This window comes from Haemorhous mexicanus, chromosome 10, assembly GCF_027477595.1.
Source record: "Haemorhous mexicanus isolate bHaeMex1 chromosome 10, bHaeMex1.pri, whole genome shotgun sequence".
NCBI classification, from domain to species: Eukaryota; Metazoa; Chordata; class Aves; order Passeriformes; family Fringillidae; genus Haemorhous; species Haemorhous mexicanus.
The window spans coordinates 1,852,094-1,862,972 of record NC_082350.1 but is presented as its reverse complement, the minus strand read 5'-3'; the positions used below and the strand labels follow the sequence as shown (position 1 = coordinate 1,862,972).

The 10,879-nt window shown below is 45.6% G+C and overlaps 1 protein-coding gene across 1 annotated transcript; it reads left to right on the top strand.

Moving 5' to 3' along the window:
* Window positions 1-3,922: 3,922 nt before the first annotated feature.
* Window positions 3,923-10,843, top strand: MRPS22 (mitochondrial ribosomal protein S22). Its single transcript, XM_059854908.1, has 8 exons — window positions 3,923-4,022; window positions 4,255-4,415; window positions 5,161-5,325; window positions 7,425-7,568; window positions 8,034-8,117; window positions 9,050-9,195; window positions 10,276-10,384; window positions 10,668-10,843. The coding sequence occupies exons 1-8, from the start codon at window positions 3,923-3,925 to the stop codon at window positions 10,758-10,760; spliced, it is 1,002 nt and encodes a 333-aa protein (XP_059710891.1). The 3' UTR covers window positions 10,761-10,843.
* Window positions 10,844-10,879: the final 36 nt, after the last annotated feature.

Below are 10,879 nucleotides of genomic sequence, written 5' to 3'. Positions count from 1 at the left end.
AAAATAGAGACTCCTAATTCAGAGCCCGCTGGAGTTAGGAAAGGACTTTAATGGGCTTTGGCTCAAGCCCTTAGAGTGTAGCAAAGAAAACAATATAAACTGAAGTGGGATTTATATCCCTACTATAAATAATGTATGTAATCTCAACTACTGGAGACGGTCTTTGTGTGTATCTAATTCATCATTATTAAAGTGAGATTATGGCAGCTTTATGCGAGACAGAGGCAAATGTGGGTCATTAATGAAAACAGTTTATTTACATTACCGCTGCAGCTCCTCAGGCACTTCCCTTGCTCTAAGCCCTCGCTCCTGCCCCGCCGTGGCCCACAGGAACACAGCACAGAGCGCGGGCAAGCGTGCCTGAAACAAGGCTGAAAACTGAAAATAAAGAGCACGGATAATCCTTCCTGTTCTGCCATTTCCCCTTCGAATTGGAAACACGGATGCCCAGTACGGCCCAAATAAAACCTCGAGGGGCATTTGGTCTTCAACCTCTGCTGACTAGGAGCACTTTCTAAAAGTGACAGCACCAAAGGAACAGCTTTGGGAGCCTTTTGCAGCAGGGTTCCTCAGGCCCTCACCCTGGGCATGTCTGCAGCAGCAGAAGGCAGCTGGCACACAGGGTGAGAATGCTGCAGCTGAGCTCCAGCACCTGAGGTTCAGTGGGCAACTTTGAAAACAGGCAATTCTACTGAAAATGACAACTCCAACAATTTTAGCAAAAAATACCCATTCCCTCAATGCACATGGTGAAACCAAACCATGTGTAGTATTTAGTTCCTTTAAAAAAACTAATTTGATGATACAATAAGGTTTGTGTCATCTCTCTTATGTCAGCACTCTACGCCTTCTCTGGAAAAAAAAAATTATCTTTAGACTAATCCGTGCGGGTTCAGTAAAAAGAGCTTCCAGTTTGGTCCATTTTGTCCTTCAGAAAAATATTCCCCAGGATTGCCAGATTTTTTCTTATCAGGATGAAGAGAGTGAACTGTTAACTCTAAAAAGGCCACACCATCAACTGTGAACACATGCACAGCCTGACTGGGTTCACTCTGTGTTCTTCACATAACAACTGGATGCACAGTTACCAAACCTGACATTTTGTATTTTTCTCTGTATTTTTTCCAAAACTTCCAATACTTCCAAACAACTTCTCACTACAAATTTGACATATTTATGGCTCAGGAAGACTAGTAAACCACAGCCCCTTATTTTATCAGTTATATAGGCAAAGCAACACAAGCTCCTAAGCTCCTCATTTGTCTCCTCTTTCCCTGAGATGTCAACCAACCGGTGCACTCTCAGCAGCAATCTGATCCTTCTGCTATCCTGAAGCTGCCAACAAAAAGGAAATTAATGCCAACTGTGCAGGTGATTTTGTATAGACACTTTCCCTGCAGAATCCAGACTTGGACCACCAATGGGTTTCCCTGGGGACATCTACCCATCATCAGATGGTTGTAATTTTCCAACAGCCAACTGTCCTGAGATGCATTGAAAATAATAACAAAAGCTCAGAAAAAAATCTTTATTTCATTATTGATTTTTACACCACTGATTTCTCAAGCTGGTGTTCTGTTTTTAACTACATCAAAATAAAATATCCTACTTAAAGCTGTTACTTCAGTACAAATTTAATCCACAATAAAATATAACCAACCTACCCATTATAAACGATCCTACTTTATAATTATGTTAACCTGCTATACTTCCATCTACAGTATAGTTAGTTAATATTTCCTTTCATCCCACCAGCCAAAAAGGTTAATCCTCACAGCAGCTGTTACTACTCCAGTACAGACTGAATGTGAATTTAACCTCTCCTGGATATTGCCCAATAAATTCTGTTGTTTTTCTAAGCACTTCTGTGAATTAAAATGGACATTGGCTTGCCATCCAAACTCATGAACAGGTCTGAAGTGGCTTTTAGGCACGTCGCCAAATAACTTCCCAATTCCCTTATAGGGTATAGCTCTCACTCCAGAGATCTTCCATGCAAGAATTGAGAAACAACACCTTCTCCATTTCATCAAAATTATTTTTCATTTCCTTAGCATTTTTAAAATAAATTCTGCACAAAATTACATTAAAATAATATTAAGGGTTTCATTTGCCCTCTGCAATACCCAGCCATTTCAATTTAGTTGTAGCAAGGCAAATATGAGAAGAACATATCCTCCTGTAACCTTCCTGACAAGGCCAGGATATTGAAAAGCCTGAATAATAAATTCAACCCAGAGCACGCGTTTGGATATAAGGCTGAGAAAAACAGGAATACTCCCCAGCACAAAAAAGATCAATTCCAAGAAACAATACACTTTTTAAAGCTGATAATTAACTTTATTTTAACTAAAACCAATATATGTTAAAAAGTTTTCGTTCTCTCCCAGACTTCAATCATCATTTTCAAAAGTAGTATAACTTAGATCTGGCAAAGCCATGAACAACCCTCTAAAGTTTAAAACAATTGGAGATCTACAGAGCATAAGCACCTTGCTCTCATTGCCCCTCCTGGAGATGAACTCTTTCCTGTCTGAATGGGAAGGCAGGAGCCAGCTTGCACTGATGGGTGGCTTTTGATTTTCTGAGGTGTTCCAGCTCTTGGACAGAGACTTGCCTGCTGATAAGAGAATCATAGACTGGAAGAGACCTTTAAGATCAAATTCTGTTTCACATCTCCCTGAGCACAGTCTGTAAGACTGAAATTCACAATAGAAGATATACAGAACAACTAGAATAAATAAACTTCAAGTCATAATAAACTTGCAACCCGCTGAAACAGGCCCAGTTATAAGACGTCAGTATACTCTCTTCACAGACATTAGAGCTATACATTATTAAGTATAAAGCTAATTTTGGTTTTATGGTTAAGTGCAGTTATGTATTTTCCTTCTTTTACAAGAGCGTTAAAGCTCCCTGAACATGAGGGCAGCAGTTCCTCACTACCCGCGGCACTGTAGCCGTGGCCGCGCTGACGAGGCCGGTGCCCCGCACAGTACAGGCTCCTCGGGATACCACGGAGGGCCGGACTGGCGCAGTCAGAGCCAGGTGGGGTTTAATGGGCGAATTCCCAGCGTGTTCCTCCCCCTGGGGCAGCCTGCCCGGCCGCGGGGCCGGGAGCTGCCTGTCCCTCGCAGCGGGCAGCCGCCGGTGCAGCGCGCCCACTGCCGCCCGCAGCCCTCCGGACCCGCGGATCAGCAGCGCTTTAATCCCGCACGGCGGCCTCAATTCCACCGTTTTTCCTACTACGGAGACTCCCTGCTAAGGAAGGGAGCCCGCAGCCCTGCTCTGTGCCCTGGGCGGCTGAGGGAGCCGGGCACCCCGCGCTCCTGCCAGGCTTGTGCCACAGCCGCAGAATGGGCTCTCCGCTCTTACCAGGCCCTCAGCAGCGTTTTAATGGCACAAACGCTCTGGGAGCGCTTGGAGCAGCAACGTTCTTGGCCTTTGCCTCGGGGACAGTGCCGAGGGACCGCGTGTCTCCCTCACGCCGGGAGGAGACTCAGGAGACCTCATAACAATCTACAGCTTCCTCATGAGGGGAAACGGAGGGGCGGGCACCGATCTCTGCTCCCTGGCGACCAGTGACAGGACCCGAGAGAACGGCCTGAAGCTGTATCAAGGGGAGGTTTAGGTTGGATGTCACGAAAAGGTTTTGCACCCACAGTAGCTGCGCACAGGATCTGCAGGGCAGTGGTCACAGCACCAAGCCTGTGTGAGTTCAAGAAGCATTTGGACAACGCTTTCAGGCACAGTGCTACTCCTGGTACACGATGTGACTCTTGGCACAAGGTGTGTCTGCTGCGAAGGGCCTGGAGGAGTCGGGCTCCCTTCTCCCGCTGGGTCCCTGCCCGCCCGGGCTGCTCCGCGGCTCCGTGACTCCATTTCCCGGCGCGCCGCGGGGCGGGAAGGGGCGGGAGCGAAGATGGCGGCGCTGGGGGCGCGGGGCACGGCGGCCCTCCCCGCGCGGCTGTGGGCGCTCTGGGCGCTCCCCGCGCGGCGGGCGCTGGCGGCGGATGCGGGCGGTACGCGAGGGGACCCGGGGCATCCCCAGAGCGCTCCCGCCTGCCTCGGCCTCGGGGTCCAGCCGCCCCGCGTGTTGGTGTGCGGCTGCGGTCCCCTGGGGAGGGATGCGGGTCAGGCCGGTGTGGGGCCGCGGAAGGTCCGGCGGGGCGGGGGGAGCCGTGAGGGCAGGGGGTGTCCCCTCGGTGACCGTCCCCTCAACCTCCGGGTAACGGCGTGTGCCCTCTCCCGCAGAGGGAAAGGCCGCCCAGCCCAAGCCTGCCTTCACGGACGAAGCGGTTCAGACGCTGCTGTACAAAATGACGGGACTCGACCTGCACAAGGTGTTCCGGCCTGAGAAAAAGGGCCTCAAGCCGCCCCACTACAAGCTGATGACCGAAGCTCAGCTGGAAGAGGTAGGCTGCTCTGCTTCCTTCGGAACTAAGTGTTGATTTTAGCAGAATACCTGTAATAGCCCAGATTTCTGCCTTCCTTACTGATGCGTTTGAAAACATACTGGTTTCTTTTCTTTGTTTCAGATTGTTCCCTAAATGAGGGTAAATCAGTGTTTCTTCACTTGGAATAGCTTGGTTTGTCTAGTTTTGTGCGATTTTGATGGAATATGGAAGGAAATTTGATATTTTTTTTCTTGAGTGACAGTTTCTCTTTATTAGCCTGTTATGCTTCCTAACTCTGTCAAATACCTTCATCTGATATATTAGTTATAGTCCTGGGAAATCCTTTGACTGCTTTTTTTCCCTCTCCTGGTCTGACTTCATTTAGGATGACAAAGGGCTTGACTTGAGCCAGTTCTGCTGTAGCCACAATTAAAGCTATATACAAACTGTTGTAGTTTGTGCTTTGGGGGAAATTTACCATGGAAAAACATCTGAAATAAACTTGGTGTTTGCAATAGTTTGTCCATTGTAGTTTTGTAACTTCCTTCAGCATTTTGTCCAGGTTTTAATAGTGGTAAATTGTTTACACGAAATTCACCTACCAAGAGGTGGAATTGGTGTCTCCTCTTTTCTCAACTGCAGAAGAAAAAAACCAGGCTTGTCTAAATGAAAATATTTGTCCTCAAATTGTACATTATCTTTCCTATCATCCATAGGATGATATTTTCAATTGTAAAATTAAACTTTTTTTTCCCCCTACAAGGCCACAAGAAAAGCCATTGAGGAAGCGAAAACAAAACTAATCATGCCTCCCGTTTTGAATGAACGAGAGCCAATTGATGATGTCTTAGCAGAAGACAAAGTCCTTGAAGGAACTGAAACTGCAAAATATGTGTTTACAGATTTAAGTTACTCCATTCCACATCGTGTAAGTAACGTGATCAACATTCTTAATTTGTTCTCAAAATAAGCTTTAATGTGAATGTGGGTGGATCAGTTTGCAAAAGGGCTGAGGAGTCAGTCTGGTACAAGGCAGTAGAGAAAAATGTATTTCTAAATACCTGCTTCTAGCTGATAATCATAAATTACATTCTGCTACTCAAAAGCAGGCATGAGAAAGCTGTGTGGTAGGTAGTTAATTATTTTATAAGCAGGTGCTTGTGATATGCTTGGAGTGCTGAGTTCTTCCATGCTCCTAGAAGCTTTTTGTAGGACTGGATTCCTTTGTAAGATGGAACTACTCCACACTTGCAAAGATCTGGAGGAAAGCTGTGGAAATGATGAATGAGTTGCCAGGAAAGCTGTAAAGAAAGTCTAATGGAATTGGGGAGTATAAGGATAAAGTTTCCTTTATGTAATGAAACATCTCAATTGTCTTTAAGTGCCAGTAATAAGAGGCCAGAAAAATTCTTAACTACCTTCTGATTCCAAGAACCTTTCATGGTTCAAACATGCATATAGTGATGATCCTGTGAAATGAACTGCCCAGCCTTCCATCTATTGCTCTGAGAGCCTTCTCCAGGAAACTGCTGTTTGTTCTCCTGCTGCACCATTGTCTTGGTTTGAAAGACAGGTGTCTGCTAGGGAAGGCAGGAGCCTCCCTTGGAATGGAGAATGTAAACCCCCTCCCTCTGAATAATTACAATTTTGAAATTAAGGGGCTCTCAGGCAAAGATATCGGAATAGGAATAACAGTTCTTTGATAGTATGTATAGCACGGCAAACAAAATCCAGTAACTGTGGCATTAGCACAAACAGAACCAGGGACCCGGTAACTCCTCTCGAGTGCAGGCCCTTCCCCCTCCGGTGCAGTCACGGTCACGGCCGGCAGGAATGAGCGACATCCCGGGCTGGGGCTGCGGTGTAGCAGAGGTTTCACGGCGGCGGCTGGAACTGCGGGACGGTGCCGGCTGCGGCTTGGGGAAAGGCAGAGCAGGAGCAGAGAAACAGCGGGGCTGGGGCAGCGGGGCCCGGCTGCGAGCAGGGCAGGGAGAGCGGGGTTCGGGATCCCCGGGCACTCGGGGTTCGGGTTTCCCAGAGAGCACTCGGGGTTCGGGATTCCCAGAGAGCACTCGGGGTTCGGGATTCCCAGAGAGCACTCGGGGTTCGGGATTCCCAGAGAGTGCTGGAGGTTCGGGATCCCCGGGCACTCGGGGTTTGGGATTCCCAGAGAGTGCTGGAGGTTCGGGATCCCCGGGCACTCGGGGTTTGGGATTCCCGGGACCCTCCAGGTTCGGGATTCCCGGGCACACAGCAGACGGTGCTCGGTCCCTCAGGGCTGAGCTCCAGCGGTGCCGGTGAATTGTCCCCGCAGTAAGCGACAGCCTGGCTGCCCTCACCAGCCCAGTCTTTTACCTGCCTCCATTGTCACAGTATCTCTGTCCCCCCAAGGAAAACTCCCAAAAACCAGAGGAGTTCCCCCTCCCCACCACCTCGAGCACCCAGCCATCAGTGCTTCTTACCAACTCAGTGGGAAAAAGTTCCACAAGTAAAAAGGAAAGAAAAACCCAACCCCCAACAACCATACTGAAAACTTTCCTGTCCAACAAACTTTCCCATTTGCCACCCTAAAGCAGTTATGCTTGTAATCTAAGTATATTGTTTAATTTGTTGGTTTTTTTGCCTTGCACTTGCTCTTACTTGATTCTAGCCTACTTCTTGAGAAAAGGTACAAAGGTGCACAACACTTGCATTCCTAATTTTGAATGTGTTATTAAAAGATAAAATCAGGCTAACTCACTGTCTGGTGTGAGTCATGTTATCTCTAAACTTCCCACAGGCATGGCTTTCAGTGTTGGCATAGCACAGTTGTCAGACAGTAAAACCAAGGTGCAAAAGCAGCACTTATTCAGCAGGTAGTGAGGCAGAAATGATGAATCTGGCATATGGCAACAGTCAGTGAGAAACTGGTGTTATAAGGGTGACTTTAGGAATAAAGGACTTTGACAAATGAGAGGTTTTTTAGGATGGTTCTGGCTATGAAGAGAGAAGGCTTTTGACAATGTTTGGTTTTTACCTCATTTGCAGGAACGTTTCATTGTAGTTAGAGAACCAAACGGGGTGTTACGCAAAGCCACCTGGGAGGAACGAGACAGGATGATCCAGATATTCTTCCCAAAGGAAGGGCGCAGGGTGATTCCCCCAACATTATTCAAGGATGAGAACCTTGGGGTAAGCTCTTCTTGGCTTTGAAACTGAGCACTTGGACTTCATTGCAGTCTGATAGTGAAACTGCTCTCTGGGCAGAGTAACACGGAATAAGCTATTCTGCATAGGTGTGTTTAGTGCTTGAATTCTGTTTTGAACAATTGCCTTTCATTGTAACTTAGTTAAAATACTTGAAACAAAGTTCCAGGCTAGGGCCCAGAAAATCCTGGGTAGGTGTAAATACTGTGTCATACTAGAAATAATTGTACGTTTAATCTGGAAATGTGAACTGGTGTTTCAGAATCAAAAATCAAGAAACATTATATTAATGTCATCAAGGCAGTTGCTGTACTTCTGTCCATGTTGTCTTTTGATGAAGGGGTTACTCATTGTGTTGTCCAGAACAGACGTGTGGCTGCTGTTTTGATTTTGGAGAGTTGGGATTGTGGGATTACATAATCTACCCCTGAATCCAAGCTGTTGTTTCAGACTGTATTTCAGCAAGACCGTCACGAAGATGTCCTGAACATGTGCATTGCTCAGTTTGAGCCAGATTCACCTGACTATATCAGAGTGAGTTCACTTTCCATTTTTCTAGCAAAAAAAAGATCCTAGTGGAGAATTGTAGGGTTTATTTTGTAAACATAAATATTTATCTGGGAGCAGAGGTGTTGGTCAGATGTGCTCTAATTTCTCCCACATAGATTATCCTTGTGATGACTTTGGGGTTTGTTTTTATGCAGAACAGTAACACAGGATTTTGCACAAGTAATTTTTACCAGCCTAGAAGGATACTGCACATACAAAAATAGTTTTTATTCAGGTACTTTTGGTATCAAAGCAGAATTGATGGTAACGCTTGTCAGGGGCTCGGAGCAGAGTTTTGCTGCTGAAGTCACACTGACTGCTGGCTTGGGAGCTGACAGGACCAGCTAGGGAGCTGACAAAGTCCATTTTGAGAAACAGCACTGTGCACAAAGTATTATTTTTGACAAAGACCAGCTACAAAAATGTAGTTCTAGCAGAATAAAATTAGTAGCTATAGGTGCTGGTAAATGTTAGTCTACACAAGCTTTTAAAATGTTTACTTCTCTTTAAACTATAATGTTCTCAGTGATTTGAGAAACTGTAACTTGTATTAGGCGATTTTCCAAGTAGCTCTTTTTCCTAAGAAAAGTTTCACAGCTCTTTGCTCTAGAATTTTTTTCCTGAAAGAATAGATGCAGCTTGACAGCAGTGCAGTAAAGGTCCAGAGCTTATATCCCTGTCTCCCCAAAAGTTCAGGAGAGACAGGATTTAGCTTCCTTTTACCATAAAGATGTCTATGCCTGAGTACCAAGGACTGGGCTACCCAAGCATTACCCTGAATTATAACAGGCATATGGTTCAGCATGTGGCTTACCCCTGCACCTTCGGGAAATGAAAAGGATTGAAAACTCGGAGAGTTTGGGGGAAAGCTGACAGCAGGCTCCAGTTCTGCCATGAACAAGCCCGTGTGTGTGCAGGTTCACCACCGCACCTACGAGGACATCGAGAAACACGGCAAGTACGACCTGCTGCGCTCCACCAGGCACTTCGGGGGCATGGTGTGGTACCTGCTCAGCAGGAAGAAGACAGATGGCTTACTCATAGACATGATCAACAGAGACCTGTGAGTACAGCCTGGCACTTGGTAATCCTGCCTTGCCTTAGAGAAGTACTGCTGTTTGACAATAAAACCAGTATTTCTGTCAGATGTAGGAAAGTTCTCATTTACCTGGTGGTTTAGGCCAGCTCTAACAGTTAGCTGTGTAGGTACTGCTAGCTGTACAGGAGCACCAGTAATAGTCCATGAAGTTGTAGGGTGTATATATAGGTTTCTGCAGAAATTAGCCTTCTGTGGTTTTGGGGTTTTTATTTTTGTTTCCCAGGAAATTGTCAGAACACTTCCAGCTCTGAGCACTTCTGATCTTAAAGCCTGGCATTTCCATACTGAGTTCAGTTTTGGCTTATAAAGTCGATACACTCTGGGTTTTAGAGCAATTCCTAAGTAGCAATTCCTAAGGAACCTTGTAGATAAGGTTTCCTTTTAAATGGGTGAGTTTCTATAAAACGTGGAGCTAAATTTATTCAAAGTTCCCTGAAGTGAACAATATTCCCTAGTTCAAAATGCCACTGGAGCTGGGGGACATTTGTACAATCAGAACTCCAGGTTGCAGTGATAGTGGCATTTATTTTTTGCTGTTTCAGTTAGAAACTTCGAACAGGTGGTCAGATCTTGCTTTTTAACCTGAGCATATGGAGAAATCAGGAAGGTTTCTGGTTTAGAATCGGATTGGTAAAAGGAAAATTCATTTATCTGGCCAATTTAAACAGAGTTTGGAATGTCTTTTCCTGCCACACACCTCAGTAGTTTTAAACTCAGCTGAGAGCTCTGTGTCACAGGATTTCTAATGCTACTTCTGTAAAACATACTGGTCTTTGCAGTCTATGTTAGAAAGTTCCACTAAACACTCATAATTGGTAATTAATTCTATTTTCAGAGGGGCATCAGCTGAATTACTGCTGAGCAGGCCAGCAGGCTTCAGCTGCAGGAGGGATAGATGTAGGTACTTGCTTGTGTATTCCAGGGACTGGATACTCAGTGGAAGCAGCAGTTTGACAGCCTGTGCTGTGCAAAGTACATCACAAAATACACTCTCTGTAAGCACTCTGAGAGGGGAATTGCTAAAATGAGCCTTTATTTGTTTAGGCTGGACGATGCTACAAGTTTAATTACACTGTATCATATGCTTCACCCTGAATGTCAGTCAGCAAAGGAAGCTAAAGAACAGAAACTTCAAGGAGTTGATCTGATCAAGGTAAGCCTTTATGCTTCGACATAACCTGCAGAAGAAAGCTTTTAACCAGCAGAATCCCAGGGAGTAGTTACATTTCTCCTTACCTTGGGAAGCAGACACTTAACCAGAACTGTTGTACATGCCACGCTGGGGTTTTTGTTAAACTCTGTACCAACAGCTGCATCAGGATTGCAGTTGTGGCTGGCTGATCTGGCACTGGCAGATCTGCCAGTTACATTAACCTCTCTAATGCCATGTTACATTACATGGCATTACTTTAACCTCTCTCCTGCCATGGCTGCAGGTATTTGTGAAAACTGAATCCCAGAGAGAAGGTTACATCCAGTTGGCCCTGCAGGCTTATGAAGAAGCAATGGCTACTTCTTCAGCTTCATGAAGTAAACCTCAGCTCATCAGAAGTTTTAAGTCTGTTTATAAACATTTTCTGTACAGGATTCCACAATAAATACTTGAAAATGACTGCTATAGAATGTATTTTTCTTTACTGAAATACAT

Bases quoted from the DNA above. Each gene is read 5' to 3' on its own strand.
- MRPS22 (XM_059854908.1), top strand. From the start codon at position 3,923: ATGGCGGCGCTGGGGGCGCGGGGCACGGCGGCCCTCCCCGCGCGGCTG. The intron at 4,023-4,254 runs GTACGCGAGGGG...CCTCTCCCGCAG, and splicing joins GCTGGCGGCGGATGCGGGCG to AGGGAAAGGCCGCCCAGCCC. The intron at 5,326-7,424 runs GTAAGTAACGTG...CCTCATTTGCAG, and splicing joins GTTACTCCATTCCACATCGT to GAACGTTTCATTGTAGTTAG.